General features: G+C 49.0%; 1 protein-coding gene across 2 annotated transcripts in view; it reads right to left on the minus strand.

The window, feature by feature from the left end:
- The window catches only part of LOC133361759 (histone-lysine N-methyltransferase NSD2-like), a 25,921-nt gene continuing 2,045 nt past the window's right edge, over window positions 1-23,876 (minus strand). Inside the window, exons 2-18 of one of the 2 annotated variants that reach the window (XM_061580757.1) lie at window positions 22,694-22,826; window positions 21,532-21,641; window positions 19,248-19,356; window positions 18,003-18,139; window positions 17,616-17,750; window positions 16,072-16,165; window positions 14,386-14,586; window positions 13,316-13,498; window positions 9,733-9,889; window positions 8,384-8,589; window positions 7,181-7,293; window positions 6,491-6,760; window positions 6,055-6,171; window positions 5,338-5,479; window positions 4,221-4,327; window positions 3,884-4,064; window positions 1-2,756 (exon numbers count right to left, since the gene is read on the minus strand). In XM_061580757.1, coding sequence (XP_061436741.1) covers window positions 1,426-2,756; window positions 3,884-4,064; window positions 4,221-4,327; window positions 5,338-5,479; window positions 6,055-6,171; window positions 6,491-6,760; window positions 7,181-7,293; window positions 8,384-8,589; window positions 9,733-9,889; window positions 13,316-13,498; window positions 14,386-14,586; window positions 16,072-16,165; window positions 17,616-17,750; window positions 18,003-18,139; window positions 19,248-19,356; window positions 21,532-21,641; window positions 22,694-22,826 — 3,726 coding nt within the window. In that variant the 3' untranslated portion in view covers window positions 1-1,425. Of the gene's footprint in view, window positions 2,757-3,883; window positions 4,065-4,220; window positions 4,328-5,337; window positions 5,480-6,054; window positions 6,172-6,490; window positions 6,761-7,180; window positions 7,294-8,383; window positions 8,590-9,732; window positions 9,890-13,315; window positions 13,499-14,385; window positions 14,587-16,041; window positions 16,166-17,615; window positions 17,751-18,002; window positions 18,140-19,247; window positions 19,357-21,531; window positions 21,642-22,693; window positions 22,827-23,876 lie in introns of both variants that reach the window. The other variant, XM_061580756.1, reaches the window with a different exon arrangement.

Raw genomic sequence — 23,876 nt, forward strand, 5'->3', positions numbered from 1 at the left:
TTAAAACACAGAGTACAATGTTTTATTTGTCACTCTCAGTGTGGTCAGACTTCTCACAACGGGGGGCTAATGCAGGCTGAGCTAAACTGGGAACAAATGGCTGTAAACAAATGAACATTAACATTTGCAGCAAAGCCAGCGGACGGCACGGTGTACAGCAAGCGTTCACCCCTGCTTGTTGCAGACCCATGTAACGCTAAACAGAGGTGCTCTCACAATTCTCAAAATAAAGCAGAGATCTGGTAAACATTGATTCTTGATAAAGGTCGGTCACACGCAAACACTAAAGCACACGGCACCTATTCAAGCATGCATACAATTCACTGCTCATGAAGCATTGCGGCACAGTCATTCCAACACGTTTTTATCTGCAATGTAATTTTTTTCTTTTAACATTTTTTTTACAAACGGTACTACATCTCTCCTGTCACTACATGCAACAAGACTGGGATCTCCGAAACGGTACTGAGACTACAGTAGGTAGGTGGTAATGTGGCTTGGGTTGCTGCAGCTGACAGGACACCGTGCCCCGAGCCCTGGCAGACAGACGCTGCTGGAACAGCCACATGCTGCCACCACGTGGGTTAATGCTGTGGGGTTTTAACTGCAATCGCTGCAAAGCCGCCCCGCTAGGCATGAAGCAAAGCCCACCTGCCGTACTTCAAACACAATACTCAGAGGCTCAAGTATTTCCACTAATAACTACACTAAATGGATAAATTACACATACAGGATCACTACAGTATATGAAATGTTCACTAGTGACTAAAATACACAGCTTTGTCTTAATAAACACCAAAACGCACCCCCCCCTCTCCCAGATCTAGAGAAATTCCCATATTCTACAAGAAGTGGCCCAAGGAACAACACAATCTAAATACATTGAATGGGATTGTGTAGTTGTATTAATAGGCGCTACGGACGTAGACGATGAGCACTGAGGTAGGATATGGGAAAGGCCCCATCGCGATCTGGGAGGACTGAATACAATTACCATCATTCAAGCTAACGCCAGCTAGGAGGGCTCCATCATCCCAACAGGATACCTGAAGCTGCGTAAGTGAGAAGGCCTTGCGCCCATTCATGTCTGGCGGATCCGTATTGTCTCGCGCTTTTCGTGAAAACGTCCATCCGCGCCATCATCACTCGTCGAGCCTCGTGGAATATGGCACGCCGATGAGTCCGACGCAGTCACAGCTTGTCAAGTAACGAGCAATCGGAGACACCGCAGCAAGACGCAGTGCTGGTTTTTTCAGATACTGGTACAAGCCGCGCCCACAGACCTCGAGATACAGTGAAACACAGGAGCACCGCTTGCCATGGTTCCTTTCATCCAGTAGTTGTGCGTTGACAAGAGGTCGTTGACGGGAGAGTTGTATGATTTCAAGGGGCTGCTGCCTCTTGTTGCTGCGGCACGTCGGGCCGTCAAGGCCCCCACAGCGACTGCGTCTTCATGTTGACGTCGGACAGGCAGACGTCCTGGTCGCTCAATATCTCGCTCATGCTGAAGTCCGAGAGGCACACGGGCTCCTGGGCCGCCAGGTCCCTGAGCCCCACGTCCTGCAGACAGCCGTGCGGGCCCGGCCCGGGTAGCTCCCCCATCGAGAAGTCGGGCAAGCAGCGGCGACCCATCATGGCCGCCGGGAAGAAGCCTCCGTCGGGCCCCAACAGGTCGCTCATGTCGACGCGTTCGGTGCGCGCGATTCCCGCGCTCGTGACGCACACACGCTCCACGCTGGCAATCTCGCCCAGACCGGCGCTGCCCACCGCGCCCGGCACGCGCACGCGCTCGACTCCCGTCACCTCCCCCACGTGCACGCGTTCGACTGCCGTCACCTCCCCTGCCTCCCCCACGCACACGCGCTCGATGCTAGCGATCTCGCTCAGCCCGTCTGCCAGGCAGAGCTCTGTACCGCCCCTGCGGCGCGTGCCGTGCAGCAGATCGGGGTAGAACGGCCCGCGGCGCGCGCTCACGATCTGCTGCAGGTGGTGGTTGTGGTGCTGCTCCAGTGTGAGCGGCTCCGGCAGGCACGCGCCCTCCTCCTCCTCTTCCTCCACGCCGCTGCCGCAGAGGTCCTGCGCCGTGCAGCCCGCACGCTTGGCGCTCGTGATCTCCACAATGCGCATGCCCGTGAGGGAGAGCGGGCCCCCACGTGACAGGCAGCCCCGGCCCTCCCCCAGCATCGCGTCCCGCAGGCAGTCCGCTCGAGCCCCCACGTCGCCCACGTCCGACAGGCACTCCGCTTCCTCGTCCGCCGCCGCCATGTCCTGCAGACACACGTCGCTCGAGATGTCCATGTCGGAGAAGCCTGCGGGAATGGAGACGTCCGGAAAGCCCAGGTAGGGCTGTGCCTCCTCAACAGGGGAGGGTCGTTTGGCCGCACGTGCCGCCCTCATCTCGCCCTTGCCCCGTGCCGCCTTAACCCCGGGAGGAAGGCGAGAGCCCGGGGAGTATTGCTTCTGACCGACACAATCTTTTTCCGCTGCCGTCGTGGTCTCGGCCGAGACGGAGTTCCGGTGGCGCCGTTTCTCCGGCGCGGCGCTGCGTGGCTCCTCCGTAGGAGGAGGAGGAGCGGCGGGGGCCGCCGTGACCTTGTCGTGTTCATGCTCGGCAAAGCAGCGGTGTTGTCCGTCGGAGCTGGGCCTCAGGGCCCCCAAACTATGCTGCTTGCAGAATGAACTGGGGCAGATCTGGCAGAACGCCACCGCCGTCTTCCCACACACATCGCACACGTGCCATGGGCACTCCCACTTGCCTGTACACAGACATATACACACACACAACACAAACATACACGGAGCATGCAGACCCACAGAGTTCAAACACACAAGGCACACACACACAAACAGTAATTCGCTTAGGGTTCATGGACTCCTTGTCTGAAAGTCTTAGTTTGGAATCAGTCCATTTCGGTGTCTGATTTGCAGACATGCAGGATTAGCACTTCCTTCCAAAATTGTAGCGATGATCCTTACTGTCCTAACATTTTTTATCAGACTTGGAACTTGAAACAGAGACACTTCACCTCCAAGACTGGTGGACCTTGTGGCTCGAAGACAAGTTTAATCTTTCTTAGTGTAACACGTTCTTGTTGCTCAAACATGCATGGTGTGATACTCATCTCCACGTTACAGCCCTCAGCGATTGTTGACAATTCTCCATTCTTATGGCTAGGACAAGTCTATTCAAAGGTTAACCACTGCTGACTTTGCACAAGGTAGTACTACTAATTTTATCGACCCTGGAGTGATGAGGGATGAATCGATCCTCGCCCGGGATTTAAACTTGTCAGTCGTGCTGAACGTAATGCCCGCAAGTGCAGTGGACGTGCAGTTGGTGCTGGATGACGCCACCTGCTGACGGCGAGGGAGGTCGTGCGGGTATTTAGAACCCAGCCAGCACTGGTCAAAGGACCCTAGGTTGATTGACGTTAATATGATTTCACTTTCTTGGTGGCAAAACATAAACAGCCCGAGACACTGAATTCGCACAAATGGCGTGCAGTAATTCTGTGTAGTGTGGAACGGTCTGCAAAGCATTAGTGGAGAGTTCCTGCCTATAAAATGTCACAAAACCCAGCAGCGATCGTTTAGAGATCACTCACTGGTTGATCACACTCAAAACCGATGCTCACTGAAACAAATTCTGTGAAAAAAACATTGGCACACAAGGCCAACAGGCTGATGGACCTGAATGATTTATTTTATTCTTGGGAGGATGAAGCAGACTCTCGTTTGGCTGGATTGTTTACTGCTGCACTACCACCACTACCACCAGGAAGGTACACCGCGAGACCGCCAAGTGGGAATGCGGCGTCTCCTTCACCCGAGCACCAGCATCGGGTGGCGTGCGGCAGTGGCAGCATCCTGGGGGCCCACTTACCCTCGGGCAGCGTGCCGAGGTTGAGGCACGCCAGGTGGAAGGTTTTGGTGCAGTTGCGGTGGTCGCACATGACGAGCTCGCCTCCGTCCTTGCAGCGGAAGCATTCGCTGTCGTGCACCTTGTCCGCTCGCACTTTGCGCTTGCGATACTTTCGCTTGGGCTTCTTGTCCACAACCGCCGACTGTGCCCGCACACGAACACACACTGTCGCGCTCGTGCACAGACGCCGGTGTGTGTGCACATGTCACTCGGAGCAGACGTCCGTCGCCCCCAGACCACGAGGCAAAAGCGCGATCCACAGGCGAGGCCGGCGCGCTGCGCACAGCGCCGCCATTACCTTAGGCCGCACACCCAGGAAGCCGCTGCAGTTGGGGGCGCCGCACATGCACACAGTCTTCTCGTTGCCCAGGCAGTCCAGGTTGTAGTTGAACGTCAGCTCCGTGCCTGTACGTGCCCGCCAGCAGGGTGTATCATTGCATTAACGGCGCAGCCTTTGCGCACAACACAACTCCAAAATCCACACTCACATGGGACGCAAGGTACGGCAAACGAAGCAACGTGGAGGCAAGACGACATGAGTCATACTGGGTCACACAGGGCTGCTCATGCTATAATTCCACAAAGTTTCAATATTGTATTCGAATTTTAAATTACATGGGTGATCATAAACGTTCCCTTGCCTCAGTAATTTACTCCAGACTGAGACGCCCACAAGTGCAGCACACACCGCACACTCGCCGTGTACAATTATCAAGGCTATAAAGGTGATGAGGACCCTGGATGGGGGCTGTACATACATGCTCCCACACGTGTTCTTGTGTGTGCGAGTGTATGCAGAAGTGAGAAACAATGATGTAGTGGTTAGCTCACGGTGATACGAACCTAGATGCAATTCCCGGACACAGCTAACGTCTGTGGCAATTGATATCTGGTTGACTCGGCCTTAAATGAGTATTTGGTGCTGTGTGTAAACATCGCCACTGTGTAGACAAAGGCAGTCGGGCATGGTGTTGGCCATCCAACCCCTGGTGTGCCGTGCCAGCCTTCAAAAGTTCCTTGCTAACAACACTTGCCCCAACAGTGTGTTAAGTCTATACAGGGGCTCTTTGTCACTCAATATGCACATGAAAAGTGAAGTTTCAGTTTTCTGGTATCACAATTTGTTACTTTAGGTATAAAAGTCACCGGATGAGCATGTCATTCTAATCTCTTCAAGGTTACATGCCAATCAGGATCCCCTCTTCTTCTCTGCATCTACGGTTATACTATGACGAGACACAGCAAATGTAATTCATTTTTCAACTCTGTTGACCAACCAGTAAATATTTAGGAATTATCTTTAAACTCACAGTGACTTCAGTTTAACAGCAAACAAATAAAACCAAAAGGCTTGACCTTGAAAATAACAAACTTGAATATTGAGTGGTACCCTCGTGAGCATGCAGGGGCCTTACCGCATGGGATATCACTGACGGCGAAGAGACCCACGCGGGTATCCCCATTCACTGTCCACTTCTGCGTCTCGCAGTTGGGCTGGCAGCTGTGGTTCATGAAGCGGGAGAAGTTCCCCTTGGGCCCCGCGTCGATGATTCGGTCCTGAGCTCATGGCGCAATCCGGGAGCAGCAGCGGCAGCAGCGGCAGCAGCGGCAACATCACCACCCACACGCCCAGCGCTCAGTGAGCAAACTGATTCAAATGTGCCCAGCACCTAGCACTCACTCATTTAGCCAGGCAATCGGATACTTGTTACAAATCTAGTGTAAAGTCAAACGCATTTGATAAAAAAAAAAGTTTTTGATTAAAAAAATCAAAACATGTTAACATCCTAATGTAAAAATTTCAGTTTGTATTTCATTAACAGGTGTTGCCATTGAAATCAGACTAAGTTTTGGCTGGGTCTTAAATCGGGCCAAACAGGCCGGTTACTGATATTTGACCGATGGCCACCCAAAACCCCAGAAACCAAGGGATGCCCAGCGGCTCCCTCCTCGTGAGTTGGTGGCACCATACCGGTGCTACGGTGCCAGAAGACCCACACATGCTCTGCACTCATCGACTGCTCCTACTTGACATCCGCAGCCTCATGACGCACATTTACTTTTGATGCACAAACTAATTGTGCATTCACGCACGTGGCCTGCGAGCATGGGGGCAGCTGCTCGCCGCTCACCTTGTCAATGGTGAGCATGTAGAAGTTGGTGAGGTGGTGTTCGTGCGCATGCTTGATGCGAGCGCGGCACTCCTCCTCGTCAATCAGCTCCCCCACGTACTCGTTCACAAACTCCCCCTGCCGTCGGCATCACGCAGAGCACAGCAGGGGCACGCCGGTTAGCCGGAGCCATGCCACATCAATACGGCTGCACTCACCTCCTCACGACCCCGCCCACCTCGCTCACTATCCTGTCCACTTCCTCGTGGCCTCCATCATTACCTTACTCACCTACCTCCTCTCAGCCACACACACTTCCTCACCCACGGACACGCTCATTTCATCCCGCGCTTCCTCACCCACGGCCACGTGAACTTCGCATTGACACCCGTCCTTCCCCCTCTGCGATCTCTGCCCGGCCCCCATGCCCACACGCACGCTGCGTGGCTCCACATGCCTTTTTGATGTTGGCCTTGGCGCGCAGGCCCCAGCCCTTATTTTCGCTGCGGAAGATCTCAGCGTCGGGGTAGATGCGCTTGTTGAAGCACTGGTTGTGGCAGCGGTGGCCCGCGGGGCACACCGTCGGGTGGCACTCGTACAGAAGCATGCGGTTGAGGCACTCCGAGTCGAGGCCGCAGGGTGACTCGTCCGCGGGCTTGCAGTTGCAGCGCGGGATCTCGGACAGGTCGGCTGTATAGATCTGGACGCGGCCTACCGGTTTGTTCACCTATGGCACACGGAGCAGCACACGCTAGCATACATGGGGTACACGCTCCCTACACACGTGCACATCACGCTTGTATACGCAATTTTCTAGGGTGTATTTGTGTGGTAGGGTGTGTGCATGTGCGGTACATGTTGTTTGCGGTGTGTATATGGGTGAGTGTAGGGTACGGTGTGGATATGCGTGTGTGTGTAGGGTGTACTGTGTATATCCGTGTGTATGTAGGGTGTGGTCTGTATGTGTAGGGTGTAGTGTGTATATGCGTGTATGTGTAGGGTGCAATGTGTGTTTGTAGGGTGCGGTCTGTATATGGGTGTGTGTGTGGAGGTGGCAGTTTGTATATGGGTGTGTGTAGGGTGTGGTGTGCGAGTGGTGTTCGTGGGGTGGTATGTGTGTAGGGTGCGGTGTGTGGCATCTGCGCACCTTAACATGCTTGTAGGGTGGAGGCTTGCGCTGGCTGCGCTCATTCTCCTGTGCCTCCTTTTGCGCCTTCACCATCTTCAAGTCCTGGAAGCGGCTGGCTGCCTCCTGAAGGGCTGCACACCACGGCATCACCAACATCACCATCGCCACCACCAAACCACAACACACCAACATCAGCACCAGACAACATCGTCACAATATAACACTACACGAGACCACATGACCTATTATCATACCATCACCGCTCCACACTGCTGCCATAAGGGCACAGCAATGGGGTCATCAAAGCAGCCATATAAATCCTGCAGTTGCTGCCAAGTCAATCCCCAACTCCAAGTTCTGCTCCGAGTCTCCAGCTGTCTGGCTTTCGGGCCCCCCAATTGGTCACCGACCTCTGGGTGCCATGCCAATGGCCATCCCTGTATCCCACCCTCCTCCACGCTGCACTCGTGCTCAACCCATCACGACCCCCTCTTCCCGCCCACATATTTGCTCTCCTGCGACATTATATTCCAACACTCTAAGTTATTTTACTTATTCTTGGTTGAAGCCCCAAGGCATCTTAGATCACGCTACCGTGAGCACCGCGGTAGATGTTAACTACCTTGCCTGGTAAACGGGAGGTTGTGGGTTCGATCCCGACCTTGACGTCTGTGTATTTGGAGTTTGCATGCTCTCTCTGTGGTCAAGTACATTTTTCTCCAGGTCCTCCAGTTTTTCCTTCCACATTTATAAATCAACATGCGTTTAGAGAATTTGGCCGTCATAAATTTCCCCGTGATAAGCCACTTCGTTGACGTATCATTTGAGGCCAGGTCACTTCTGAAAAAGAGTTGCATAGCTCGGTGGGCCTTGCCGAGTGAAATCAAAAGTTAGTTAAATATTCAACTGCATTAATAGGCCAAAAGCTTATTTTCTAGTCCGTGTCATGGTATTGTGGAGCCAGACTTACCAAAAAGACGGTTAAGTGTCAGAGACGGCAAACATCCTTACTCCACCTCCATGAAAGAAATACGCAGAGGCACTCCCAGGGAGCCAAAGCACACAAGTAATGACCTGATCTCCCCAGCGCAGGCACTCGGCCCTCACAGGCACCCGTGTCAGGCGAGCTTGGGCCTAGGGTGGCCCACACCGAGCTAGGAAAGTGGTGCCCAAGAACAGCAGCAGAGCCCAACCCGTCCCACAGATCACATCTCCACGAACCCTGCTTGAAGATTCGGTTGATGCCCTTGGTCCTGTTGGCCGTGCTGCCCTTGTCTCCCTCCAGGTAGGGGAAAACGCGCGCCTGGTACGTCCAGAAGAAGTCATGCGAGCCGAAGAAGCGCACGGGGAACTCGCCCAGGGAGTGCCGCAGGGTCAGAATGTTGGTGGGCAGAGAGCGCGGGTTGCACACCTCCGCTGGCCACCACCTGCATTACACAGTGGCATTGATCCTTTCTTAGTTTGGCACAAGACCGCCACCAACGGCAAGGTGCGATTGGCATTACGCGCCCGGCACGACGCAACCGGCGCAGCGCGGCACAGCACGGCACAATAAGCATAACACACAATAAGCATAACACACAATACGCATAACACACAATAAGCAATGCACAAAAGCCTCAAGAGCACAACGAGCACAGCACCTGAAGAGAAATGCAATTATATGTGGTGTAAGGTAATGTATATAATAGCACACGACAACACGGCTTATAGCACACTTACTGGCCTCTATGGTAGAGTTTATAAACAACATAATTGGGACGAGAGTAGAATCTAAAATCTGAATAATCGAAGCCTCTGTCCCTAGCAACCTCAAAAATGCCTCTCACAATCGGCGACTAAGAAAGAGCACGAGACGGCCATCCCCTCCCACAGTCCGCATGCCGAGGGCAGCGAGGCCACGCACAGAGCCAGGGCACCACAGGGCACACGCATGCACTCGTAAAGCAGTTTAAAGGATCTTGACATTGCTTCACAGCATATTCTGGAGCCTCATTCTCATGTTGTGGTTGTACATGTGGAGACAGGAAAGTGACGCAGGAATGTGACCACAACCACACATCACTTTTTAGCCCTCGTGTGAGCAGGCCTGGTGTCTCTCTTCCAGCTACCAACACCATTATCATCTCCAATTTACATAAACCTCCACAATATCACACACACACACCTCTTCACATGTCACAAAAAGTCCCCTGAATACATCCACAAAAACAAAAATTATTTAAAACTATAAACTTATTTTACCGGATAAAGCCCACTGAGCTATATAGCTCTATTTCAGAAGCAACCTTGCCACAAATGATAGCTAAACAAAGTGGCTTATAATGTGGACATTTATAGCAGCTAAATACTCTACATGCATGTTTCTAAATTATGGAGGAAAAAACCAGCGTTCCGGGTGAAAAATCCACGTGACCACGGGGAAAACACGCAAATTCCAAATAGACAGGTGTCGGAATTGAACCCGCGACCTCCTGTATACCAGGCGAGGTCGTTAACATCTCGCCACCAGAGACCCTCACGCTGAACACGTGGCACTAAACCACACATCTCCTCACACGCTCACAGACCTGTAGCTGCCCACTTTGACCCAGACGACATCGCGGTAGTGAGGCCGTCGCCCGGCCTTGCAGTCGTTGCAGTACCAGCTGCCCTCCGGCATGTCCATGCAGAGGCACTCGGGGTGGAAGGCGGCAGGACACGCCTCACAGCACAGCAGCTTCCCTCCTGCGGCAGCGCACGGGAGCATCAGACACGGTACATCCTCCTATGCACCCGGCCTCATCACCAACAATCACTCCCAGGGTTCGTGCTGACACTACTTCTCAATCAAGGCCTGTCAAACCTTTATCAGTACCTCCGTTTACTACAGCTAAAACACATACTCTTTGGTTATTTTGGTAAAGTCACGTAGGTGAATTTTTTTTTAATCACGACGTTTCGATTGCAACACAAGCAATCATCATCATGTGTGACAACCACAGCAGGAACATTTTTACTGAAGTGGGAGAGATGCCCTCTCTGACTTCCATAAACTCCTTAACTCCGGTATCTCTCCCACTTCAGTAAAAATGTTCCTGCTGTGGTTGTCACACATGATGATTGCTTGTGTTGCAATCGAAACGTCGTGATTACATTTTAATTTTTTCACCTACGTGACTTTACCGAAAGAACCAGGGTATGGATCCTTGCAGTCACGAAAACTTCAAATCTAGAATAAAACACATACGTTGAGCATCTTTATCAATAAACATCAGTTTCATTTTCTTGGTTCTTTCGGTAAAGTCACGTAGAAGGGAAGTAATAAAATAATAAAAATAAAACATAATAAAACAATTCTCACGACGTTTCGGCCACAACGCAAGCAGCCGTCCTCAGGTGAAAACCAGGTCCGTCGAGGCGACAGAGTCTGAATGAAACAGCACACGAGCTTGGAGCATATATATAAGCTGGGCGCATTGACAAAGGAATTTGCATATCAAAAGGAATTTAGCATATTTATGGGAAATGCAGGAATGTGATTAGTACTGCATATGCATGTGCATTATGCAGGATTAACAGCATCAAAGGGAGCTGCAGTTACTGCTGCTGCAGCAGTTGCTGCTGCTGCTGCAGTTTCTGCTGCTGCTGCAGTTGCTGCTGCTGCTGCAGTTGCTGCTGCTGCTGCTGCACTTGCTGCTGCTGCTGCAGTTGCTGCTGCTGCTGCACTTGCTGCTGCTGCTGCACTTGCTGCCTTATCCATTTTAATATAACACTATGTATTATTCTACCCACCCTAATGTGTATCATACTGCTATATGTTTACTGTACAATTACGACACCATACATTACTCTGCACACTGCACCATGCCAGTGAGTGGAACGTGGTCTGAAAGTCACCGTAAACGTGAACACAATCAGTTAAGATCCGAAATGGTTTATTACGTCCTTCCAATGATTGCTAAGCCAGAATCCATCTTCTCGGTTGAAATTGCAGCAGCAAGTGCAGCAGCAGCAGCAACTGCAGCAGCAGCAGCAACTGCAGCAGCAGCAGCAACTGCAGCAGCAGCAGAAACTGCAGCAGCAGCAGCAACTGCTGCAGCAGCAGTAACTGCAGCTCCCTTTGATGCTGTTAATCCTGCATAATGCACATGCATATGCAGTACTAATCACATTCCTGCATTTCCCATAAATATGCTAAATTCCTTTTGATATGCAAATTCCTTTGTCAATGCGCCCAGCTTATATATATGCTCCAAGCTCGTGTGCTGTTTCATTCAGACTCTGTCGCCTCGACGGACCTGGTTTTCACCTGAGGACGGCTGCTTGCGTTGTGGCCGAAACGTCGTGAGAATTGTTTTATTATGTTTTATTTTTATTATTTTATTACTTCCCTTCTACGTGACTTTACCGAAAGAACCAAGAAGATGAATCCCTGCAGTCACGAAAGCTTTAAATCGAAATCAGTTTCATTGTTTATTTTAAAAGTGGAACTTGCACACCGTGTCAATTTCTAATCTCGTTCCGTCTCACACCATGCATTTTTATCCAGGTCTCCCCGGGCATAAAAAACTGCATCAAAATGGGCCCACACGATCATACAAAATAGATTCCTCCACTTAATTTTGAAATATGACGAGTAAATCCAGAATCCACTCCCGCTGCATTCAATTGCCCATCACTCCCTGCCTACATGTGTAAATCGGCCGCAAGACAACTTGTTGACTGCCCACTGTCACCGTGCTTCCAAGACAGTTTTTTTTATTATTTGAAAAGCATCATTATGCCAAGTTATTTGGAAAATATACAGGAAGGCTAAAAATGTACATGTCCTTATTATTACTTAAATTCAGAAGTACCCCAGCGAGCTGTTTTCCACATTTAACCTGCCCGATGCCGGATAAACAATACAATAAGTCGTCAGCGCCTCCTGCGCCGACTGAAGCCCACGACGTGCACTGTGCATCACGTCACGTCATGGCGAGTGGCTTCCCGCGGGGTTGTCTCGCTCGACCGCCCCGTCTCTCGCTTCATCTCCTTTCTTTTAGTCTCATTCACTCTGGTTTTGTCCTCCTTGCGTTATTTTCCTCCGTTTGTGTGTCCTTGGTTTTGCTGCTCGGAGGGCATCGACCCTCAATAGTGAGCAGTGCGGCAAACATGGCGTTTACAGCAGTAATTTTTTTTGTATTATACACGTATTTAATAGTCTTTGGGAAAATGTTATTGTATCATATTCTCGTTGCATTTGCAGCCAGCCGAACTTTTTGGCGTGCCGGAGCGGGGTTCCCTTCTATTAGTGCCGCTGCCGGGGTTTTGCTGTGAATGCATAAATTAATTAGCTTGCAGTGATTTAATCCAAAAGCAGCCGTAAAGAAAAACAATTCCGTATTAGGAAACGGGGAGTGATTCTGATTATATGAATGCACTCGACTTGAATAAGCCTCGTAATTTCTCCTCGTTCTTTTTGGAAATTCAGTGTTTAAAATCAGAAAAATAAATCCAACTTTAATTAAATCGCAGAGTTTTATAATAACAATTAGGGATGCTACCCTGCCATTGACAGAAAAGCAAACACTCTGGCTCCAAGACGAGTCGCCCAGACTGAATCTGGCTGGGTGGCGCAGCGGCTAGAGGACTTGACAAGCCGCACAAGGAAGTCAAGTCCGCTCATCTCTCTCGGGTCCCTCAGATATATAAGTACCAATTTTTGAGAAGACATCAGTGCTCAATGAATGGAATAATCTCCAACAAGGATGTGGAGTTGCCATCTCTGACTCCAGGGTGGTAATGATTAAGATCGCCTATCCATATGACCCTTTATGCTCATATCAAGTTGATGAAAAAATAGTCGGCTTTACCCTTCCCGGTAAGAATAGGTGTTAAGATGTTCAAACGCCAAATAGACACCCATCACAAGGCAACAAAAGTCTGCATTACCACACATGCTAGTGGTAAAATATGCAAACAAACATGCTTTGATAATTATATGTAATGTCTTTAGAAATCGATTGGCCTACACCAGACAGCCTCCCTTGTGGCCTCGTCTCACCAGTGTTAGACCAAAGAATGCCGAAAGGAGAACAGCATCTTCATGATCATCGTCTCATTGCCCCGTTTGACGAGCAGCAGGACACTTTGACATTGAGCAGACTACTAAACCGCCAAGTTCCCCACCTCTTGAGCAGACGAAGCACCAGCTGACGTTAACATGCGAGTGGTGGTTGCAGCCCTTCTGGGCTGCAAAGTGTTTTGGGCACACAATGCTGTTGGAGGCCAGGATGGTGCTGCCTGCTGCGATGCAGTTGTCCCCAGTGTGGTACGCTACGGGGCACCGTACGCAGCGCATGAGGCGGCCACCTACGCAAGGAGCATAAGCAACACGCACACGCGCACACACATTCGTTGCAGGTTACACACACACGTGTGTATGTTTAACTTCTTTCGCATCGTATATAGCCAACCGTGTTAATCGGAGGTGTGGGGTAAGACAACAAACTAAACACAAAAATCTGTTCTAAAGAAATTAGTTTTAAATCTATATAATTTAAAAGTCCATCACTTCAGTGGCTTCCAAATATCGGAAGAACATTCCAGAAGGCCGCAGAAGTGCATCTGAAAGCGCGCAATGTACACACACACGTTCACAACACGTTGTCGTTGCAGTATTGGGCCTACGTTTGAGAAAGAGTATTATAAAATGGTTTAGACTCTTGGGAACCATGAATAAGAATGCACAACTGGATGTAAGTTCGCAACGTGGTTTAAATTTTACATCTGTTGTGATGGACATGTTTATGCTATACCATAGCATGCGGTGTGTAATGGTGTGGTATGTGTGTGTACAATGTGTATGTGCATTGTGTGATGATATGGTGTGAGGGGGCAGTGTGTGGGTGTGTGAGATGGGATGGTGTTTGCATATGTGATGGTATTGTGTAGAGAGCGGCTAGCACATTGCGCTACGACACCGGTGATCCGAGTACATTTTCTAATCACGGCCAAAATCCATGACAAATATTTGACCTGGTCCTGGGCCTCGTCTAGGTTGAATAACCCTTAAATTATGAGTACCTGGTTCCGTATGAACATCAGCACTGGAAACACAAAGGCGGACAGGCGTGGTGCTGGCCACCCACTACCTCTTGTGCTCACTAACAGCTCTTGCCCCAGCAGCATGTTAAGGCTGCACAGGGGACCCGTGTCTTTGTTTAGTGAGCGATGGCGCAGTGTGGGAAGGCGCGCACCCCTGAATGCGCGCGGGTTGTCGGGCTGTGAAATGTGACAGGCCAGGCACACGTGCAGCGAGCAGCGGAAGCCCTTGCCCTCCAGCACAGTCCCGCTCAGGCGCCGCACGCACTCCACGTGGTAGAACTTCCCGCAGAGCGGCGCGAGGCAGCGCTTCAAGTCGGCGCCCGGCTCCTTGCAGTCGAAGCACGTGTGCACACCTGCACCGCCGCCGTGCAACATGCGCAGGGCACGCCGCTCACCGATACCGCCCGACTCCAATACATTGCGAGCACAGGAACACATTGTGTAAAAAAAGAAAAAAGTGTATTTGTAACTTAAATTCTCCAAAATGATGCCGAATGATTATTTTGTGCTTTACATTCATTATATAGTTTTGTGTCCATGTAGGACATATCTAACAGAACGGGTCCTTGGCTATAAACATGTGGCAGTTCACCAGCATTGGTTCAAGCAAGCCTGGCTCTGCTGATGAGACACCATATCGAAAGCACCCAGAATCTGGTTGTGTTATACCAACACTGCTGCAAACATGCACTCTGAAAAGGCTACGTGGCTGATGGGATGTGTGAAAATACTTAAGATTGTTTATGTTGAGAGGCAAATATAGAAAGGAGGTATGGCTTTTTGTGCGAGCGCAAGTCTATACATAATGTTTAAAAACATGCAGTATAGAAAAAAAATAAGAGATCCATTTCAGTTCAAAGCCGACGAATGTCATCACCACTGTGGTATGTTGCAGCATACGTGCATCCCGGTGAAAATTTGAAGACCAATCACCTGCGGAGGATCGAGTCCCAAAAAGCAAGGTGAGCCACGAGCTTTAACTACCAAACTTGTCCTACGCGTATCCATGCGTGACATCAGTAACACAGAAGTCAATATTTGGCTACGAGCAGCTGCTCTATGGGATGAATGTCAGTGCTGGGACACACGATTCAGAGGAACAGGATAGAAGATAACATGCAAACGAGCACACCGAAGAAGTGGACAAACAAACAAGAGACTACAGAAGAGGTCGAACCGCCGGTACATAGGGGAGATGAGCAAGTCAGCAGACGAGTTCTTGTACTGAAATGCTGGAGGAGCAACATGAAGGAACAGAGGCTGTGCGGGAGAGAGAGCAGAGGCCGCGGGACTGGAGGACGGCAACCCCCACAACCAGAGTAGAGAGCGTGGCAGCTTTATTTACAGGGACCAGTTTAGGGATCATTTCAGGTATGGTGGTTACCATAACCGTGGTAGCGAGATGCTAACTGCCTCGCCTGGTATACAGGAGGTTGTGAGTTCGATCCCAACTCTGATGCATGGATATATGGAGTTTGCATGTTCTCCCCGTGGCCGCATAGATTTTCTCCGGGTCCTCCGGTTTTTCCTTCCACATTTAGAAACATGCGTGTGGAGTATTTGGCTGCTGCGAAACATTTCCACATGACAAGCCACTTCTCGTTGGGCTATCTTTGTGGCCAGGTCACTTCTCAAACAGAGCTACATAGTTCAGCGGGCCTTACCTGGTAAAATAGAAATAATTAATAGTTTTTAGTTTATAACCGGTCCCTCGATAAAGTATAATCAGAAACATAAGTCTAAAGCAGGGAGAGGTAACTCATGGAGAAGAGCTAGGAGTGATGGCCACAGGGAAGAGAAGGCCTCACCTGACTTGCATTCGCTGCACATGAACTTGCCGGAGGGCATTGTGTCAAGTTCCAAGCAGGATAGGTGGAAGGCACTGCAGCATTGGCCCTCGCAGAGTATCAGCTCCCCCGTCTTCTCACAGATCTGGAGACACGATGACATGAGAGAACATTTGCAGCAGCAGAGGGGAAATCTGAACGACCCACGGTGGATATGCCGCTGGTACAGATACAGAATACTGTGATATATTTGGAGACAAACGATGGCACGGTGGGTTAGTGAACCTTGCTACAAGCCTCTATGATACCCATCCATGTCTAGAGTGATATCTGAACTGGTACTTCACCAACCCTCAATGATGAGGGGGGGGGGGTAAAGTATGGTTAAGAGACCCACACCAGTGAACTGACAAGGTTCTGCATTTAAAATATATACCAATTATTGTGCGCCCCCCTCCCCAAAATACAAAAGTCTATTTTTATACTTTTTGCATTGTGTACAGTCTGGAAGCTGCCCACATGCCAAATTTCAAGTTTGTTGCATGTTGGGAAGTATGCTCAACATTTCGAACAGACACACATATTCACAAATTTCCCTTTTATATATATACCCAATGGTGCCATGTAGATGCTAAAAAGTGATGGGTCAAACACAGATCCCTGCAGAACACCACAGAGAACCGGTCTAATTGGTGACTTGCAGCCATCCTTCGTGACAAAGTACCTACGTTTCTTTAAGTAAGAGTGGAACCAGAACAAAGCTATGGCAGAGATCCCCATTGAAACTTCCAGTCACTCAAGGAGAACCCTGTGATCAATGGAGTCAAATGCCTAGCTTAGATCTAGCAGAATGAGGAGACTGACAAAGCCTTTTCATGCTAACAAAAGATTATCATTGATCTCCCTTACCTGAGCAGTCTCGGTGCTATGCTCTGAACACCGATTGAAAGCGGTCAATTAGATCATTTGAAGCCAGGTGCTGATGTAAACGAATGACCACAGCTCGCTCCAGAAATTCAGACAAATACGAAAGGTTAGATAGAGTGAAACATTTTCGGTAGTTCAGGATCAAGACCCAGCTTTTTTAAAGTGAGGCGACTGCAGCCATCTTAAAATTTTCAGGAACTGTGCCGGTTTTGAGGGACCAGTCTTCTGACCGAGGGTGAATGGCCTCAGTATAACTGAATGGTACCGTAACAGCCGCTGACATCTAAATCATGAGAAATGTAACCTCTAGAGCATTGGTTCCCAATCCGTGGTCCGCAAGGAAATGGGAAGTGGCCATGGAACCATTGGAGATACAACCATTTAGAATTGTTAACTTTATCAAATGTTATTGGATCACAGTGGTCCACTAAAAATGACGAAGGTTGCTAGTGACAGTCCGCGGTTCAGATACGTTGGGAACCGCTGCTGTGGAGAAGTCACACAAATATAAAATATCACCAGTAAGTGGCCCAATAGCAGCCTCCATCACAGATCAAGCACTACCTGCATAACCCGCCGTGATGATGCAGGCAGCCCAGACATCCACTAAGAGCATCATGCTGAAGTCCGAGCCCCCTGTCACTTGGCTCCTGACCCGGCCGGCTCACCTGGCACACGCTCTCCTTCTTGGTGGAGCCCCCGGCCCCGCGCTCGGAGCGCTTGTGAGAAGACACCGTGGCCAGGGACAGATCGGCGCTCTCCTCGTCCTCCGCAGGTCCCTCCACCTGGCCCTCCTCTGACACCTGACCAACCACGACCATTGTAGTTAAACACTCACACATGTACGTACCCACCTGTGTGCATGTGTGCGAGCGTGGGTATGTGTGTCCACGAGCGTTAGTGTAGTGTTTACTGCACTTCGCTAGGGACCCAGTCCACTTATGGCCAACATCAGTGACAACTATCTGAACAGGTCCTGCGTGAGCTTGTGTACGTATGTACATGTGGGCGAGCGAGCGACGCACACACACGCTTCTGTGTGCTCGAAACTTCACCTCCGACTCCTGAGCAGAGCCAGTATCACCAGACGCCGCCTTCTCTTTCAGCGGCACAGGGCATGATGAGGCCTCGGGCGCCGACGCGCGGTTACGTTTCTTCAGAGGCTTGCACGCATCAGCCAGCTGGCTCACCTCTGAGGGGACACAGAGGGTCCAAGCATCAACACAGCACACATGGAGACACAAACTCAACACTGCACACACATACACAAGACACAAGCACATGTGAGAGAGCTCAGTGACTCACAACACAACGAAAAGGACAAGTACACAAAGCACGTGACACTGCACATTACACACTGCATACATTATACACAGCAACGCGTGCAACATTCTAGAGGGTTATCACAATAGAGGAGAGTCTGCATTTCAATGCATGTTGGGTCGAGGAGGGCAGTGCGACGGGATAGCATGGCGCACGAGTGTGGAGCAGCTCTCCAGCAGATCGAGCCCTGTGGCCTCAGCCTGGCCGGCAGAACCGGCTAGGCCCTGCTCCCGGCGCCAGATTCAGCAATGATAAAATAACTTCACCCCACTCTGCCGGGGGACGTACGTATGCATGTTGAATTTCTTTCACACCATACATAGCCAACCACGCTAATCAGGACATGGGACCATATTGTTGCATGAAGCTTTGTGATTTCATGTTTTGGTCTCCAATGCCAATCTTGGATCAGGCAATGACAATGCACTGAACTGCCCCGAAGAATGGAAGAGCACCATGTGCTGCCTGTGTACGAGGCGGTAGTTGGGGATCATCCCATGGGCTGGATTCTGCTGTGATCCCAGTGGAATTACAAACCTGCTTCTCAATTCCAGAAGAAAGTTTCTGGTGAAAACAGTGAGAAAACCCAAGCACAAAGGAGGCTCACATGGACATGTGGAAAACAGATGGTTCAGAAGAGCAAAAATAAATGGCCAATGCCCTTCTTCACTGCAGAGTGCCAGATGTAATATTTAGCCTTGTGAGATAGAGGGATATTGTCCAGCATGAAAGGGGGGGGGGTTATTGGCAGGCTACAGATGTGAACACATCCCACCTTTTATGCGTAGTATCAAAGTTCAGCCGTGAATTTGGATCAGAGTGGGCGAGGGGCACAGTGGTTCACTGGGCAGCCAGGCAAGCTGGGTGGGTGGTGTTAGCTGGGCTAAGGGGCCAGGTGCGGCTGGCTGGCTGGCTGGCTAGGGGGTTGGTGGGGTGAGGTTTGTCGTGCTGGCCGCTCCTCCCCGTGCTGTAGTCACCTGAGGGCCCGGTTGGCGGTGCCGGCGTGGAGTAGCTCTCGGGGGACGTGGTGTCTTCCGTGCCGGCCGACCTGCTCTTGTCAATGTGTGATGAGGGGTGGTACACGTCCTGACACGCACACATACAGCAACAGTCGCTCGTGTGCATTTAAAGCTGATTTTGCTTCACATTAGACATGTACTCTTCTATTGAAATGCAGAGAAAAGTTGCAGAGTACTATAATAATGATGAATTATCATTGCTCAGTCCCTCCAGAAAAACGCGATTATGCGATCGCAAGATTCCACGCAAAATCAGCCAAAGTCCGCATATTTATGCGGGGGGCGCGTTTTTTCAAATACGCCGCACTTTCGCCGCATAAATTGCAGATTTCCGCGCGCAAAATATGCGGGCTTGCATGATTTCATAATCCCCGCATTTTCGTTGCAAAAAGTCACATATATCTTAGCAGAAAGTTGAAAAATATTGCGTTTACTTCACACAAGCGCAGCCATTTCCCCTGTTGCCATGGGAACGTTATGAAGTGTTAGAGGCTACGTAGTTAGTTTTATTCAGGAGTTTATGCAACTTTACAGTTGAAAGATTGCACTTTTTTGTTAGTAGTATGTAAATTTACATTACTGTAAGACTGTACTGTTACTGTATTGCTTACGTTACTGTGCACTGAAAACACTTATTTTAACAGAAGATATCTGTTTTGTATAGCTACCTCTGTAAAACAGGAAGCACACATTTTATTTTTTAATATTTTATTTATTCATTTTTACAGAAGTTGTAGCATATTCATTTTGTAAAGCTACAGAACTTGTTCGACTCAATGTTTTGTAAGTTTGAGCCATCTGTTTGTTAAGGTCTGAAATAAAACAAGATGAGAACTTAAATATTCCCAGCACTTTCTGTGATGTAGTATGCTTGCTTATCATATGAAGTAATAAGAAATGACTCTTTACATTAAAGTAGTAGCCTAGTGAATAGGGTGTTGGGGGAATCACTTTTTTTTCTCTTTTTCATCAAACCGCAGTTTTTGCAAGTTCCCGCAATTTTTGCAAGTTCCCGCAATTTAATCGCATAAAATTGCATAAATATCCCGCATATTCCATCACATTTTTTAAGAAAACGTGCCACATAATCAACGATTTTTGCCCGCAACAATCACCAAAAAACTCCGCGTTTTTCTGGAGGGACTGATTGCTATATTAAAATGCACAGTGCATTGTTACTAGTGGAAATGAACACAAGTCACTTAAAATGTCACTGCAATAACTGTAATGTTGTGCAATCTTTACAAATTGTCATGAATGTTGCACAATTTCATTAGTTCTAATTACTGCAGTTGTGCAATTATTTGATGTAAATTAACATGCGGAGATCCGTCACCATCATCAGCCATGATTCATCGGTTCCGCAGCATGGATGGATATATGTACACTAAAACTTCGCCCATTGTCGATTTGACCATTTGCACCAAATTTATTGAGGTACAGTTCGTGGATCGCGCCCTTGTGGCTCGACAATTTGCGGTTAATGGCGAGATTCCCGCATGCATCGTAAATGAGTACTGCACTCTACCCAAACTACTCGCGATGATGCTGCCATACACAGGCCATCACCATCATCATCATTCATAGTAAGTAAAAGTATTTTTAGTTTGTTCTTTTTCAAACTGCATATTAACTGCACTGTCATTAACCTTGCCTTCATTTTCAAGTTTACTTTCACATGTAGTGTGAGTATTTGTTTTTTTATTCTATACATTTACTGTACAAGTTATAATTAACACTATAGGAAATATTAATAATATTTTACATTAAATATACTTCCTGTTTCAGGTTTGGGTATATGTAAGGGAACATAAAACAAAAGGAGAGGATGTTATATTACGAACCGTGAACCAAACCCGATGTTTTCCACGTGATTGAGTTTGTGGATTTGCTGATTGCGGCTATTTTTAAGAACATAACCCCAGCAACAATCAAGGTTTTGGTGTCTTCATTATAACAAAATACCCACGCACAGGGGAGTTATTTCATTCTTTTTGAACCCTGAAAATGTGTTTGGCTGTGTGATGTGGTGGAGGGTTTTTAACGGCTCAGATTTGGTCAGATCAAAATTCAACTGCCAACGATAAACAGGCAGTAAAGCGGTATAGAGCTGCCGACGGTTGCGGATGTTTCCATGAGGCTGGTGTCAGCGTGTGGTTACGGGAAACAGCAGCACAGGGTGGCACCACGGCCAGCCAATGGGTTTCTCGGCACGAGTTTAAATCAGCCGACTCCACTGCACCTTGAGGTCCTTCTTAGACTTCTTCCTGGGAGACTCCTCAGCAAAATCTCCAGTCGACTCAAGTAACTTCTTGGTGGGTCGCCTTTGACGCTTCGCGCTGTCGCCCGAGTCTGTGGCACAAGGTAAATGTTCTAAACGAGCCCTGCGGGAAATTGCTAAGGTTGTCAATGCAAACATTCTCCAATGGGTGGCGACACCGACGGTCAAAAAGACACGGACACAAAGGTTCCTTTTGTAAGGGGTATTAGGAAGGGGTAGACCTGCACTGGGATCATGTGGCACTGCAAGGGATGCCCTCAATACATGGGGCACAACTCGATTCAACCTCACGTAATTTGCTAAGAAAAGCACAGAGATGAATTAACAGTTTTACAAGGGAAACCTGGAAACCACATGGATTACAGATGCTCACCTGTAAAGCGGCATTTTGAAAGAAGAGCTAGTGGAACACAGATCACCATCGCACTTTCCAACCCACTGGGCTGAGAATCTGGCCACGAGGTGCATGGTGGCCTTTGACACGTGACCTGCCATCGGTGATCACGAGAGCGTCATCCCTCATTTTGGTGCATTTCCTATTGGTACTCCCACTCTATTACAAGTGCTAAATAAACATTACAAGGGAACTCACCAAACAATCCAGTGCAAGACCCTCATTACAAAGAGTATTCTGATGCAATGGAATATTGGGCATAAATTACAATCTTTAAATGTCTTTATTTACACAGGGGCATCTCTCATCATTTAATCGCAGATAAGGTTTAAACTCGGGATTGTAACTGGTCAACAAACCCTCCATCACAGCGGGGAGGTCATCGTAGAGATGAGCACGCCAGCTGCAGGACGCAAGCCGTCAAGCCCAAGCCATGGAGCCGCCGCTCGGCAATCGAGACGCCAATTCCAATGCTCCCAGCGACATGAACCCCAGGATCCCATAAAACACTGGAGGTAAAGGATTTCAGCTTCTGGTTAAATCAGCCATCAATGAGAGGAAATTAAGTCTGTCATCAAGGTAGGACCTGCTGTGCATTGGTTCTGGGAGTGAAATGAAGCTGCTCTCTCACTTCCAACTGCATCGGGGCATTGCGAGTAGCACTGGACACAAAGGCCCCCTGCTGTTCTGCTGTCGGGGCTGGATGGGGCATGAGTGGAGGGGGGGTACCTTCGTCCCCAATGGTGGTGGGCTTTGTGGGCGGCCGGTAGCGGTACTTCTGGCGCTCGCTCAGCGTGTCCCACTGCGCACGCAGGATCAGCTCCACTTCCTCTTCACTCGCGTCCGCGTGGTCACGCATAATCTACACCCACGGCAAGCACGACAGAGTGACCCTCGCTGTGTCAACACCATCGTTAATGCTGCCACACAAAATTAACACAACTGATGGGGCATTTAGTTATCGCGTCTCCACCATCCTTTGACAAGCTGCACGCTCGCACTTGTGTGCGGTGTTACACAAATCATGTAAGATTCAGGTCCGAGAGGAAATGAAAGATGATCACAGTTGGTGGATTTTACTTCTGTTCGCAGTTCCTCAGCACAGCTGAAATAATCTCTCCAGACCACCTTGCCGCTGTCACCAGTGATACCTCAATGCCTTCTCTTCCTGAGAAAGTAACTGGTCATGCATGTAACTGGTTTCGCGCAAACCATTTTGGACCCACGTGCTTAACTTTCAACAATTAAACTTCAACCCAATGTTTGGAAAGCCAAACGGAGTTCACAAGTCACACACATACACCTCACGCAAAAGATCCTTCTTCGATCTTCTGTAATGATTATGGGCCAATAATCCTAAACCGCAACCACCGCACAAACCAGGGCAAATGCGGTTACTTGATGCACAAATAGAAAGTTAAAACCTCTCCTGTGTACAACTGTGGCCACCCAAAACAGACCATGGAACACATAAGGACCTAATGCCCAATTCACAAATATCAAGGGGGCATCAAAGTAACACTCTGAAATTCCTTCCACAATTATCTGTCTCAATCACCTTAATGGAAAATGTGTTGTTGCTAGACTTTATTAGCCATACAAAGGAGACTGATCATGCTGGGATATCCACTTAAACACATGTGCATCTGAAGCTCAAGCATTCACACACAAATTAGAATAAAATTAGAAATTATCAATGTCACAGTGGAATACTGCTCTTAAGTCTAAGTGGCAAATTAACTCTGAAATACAAAACAAAAGCAGCATCATCATCCATCAGTGATTTCATTCAACTTAACCTGGCAATGATATCTCAATTGCTTTGTAATCGTATAAAAATGCGGGGAATGGGGCGCATTGCCTCTGTCAAAAGCAGATGGACCAGACCAGAGTTTAAAGAAGAATGTTTAAG

This window comes from Lethenteron reissneri, unplaced genomic scaffold, assembly GCF_015708825.2.
Source record: "Lethenteron reissneri isolate LAM-NWPU_2019-01 unplaced genomic scaffold, ASM1570882v1 scaffold_1223, whole genome shotgun sequence".
Classification (NCBI taxonomy): domain Eukaryota; kingdom Metazoa; phylum Chordata; class Hyperoartia; order Petromyzontiformes; family Petromyzontidae; genus Lethenteron; species Lethenteron reissneri.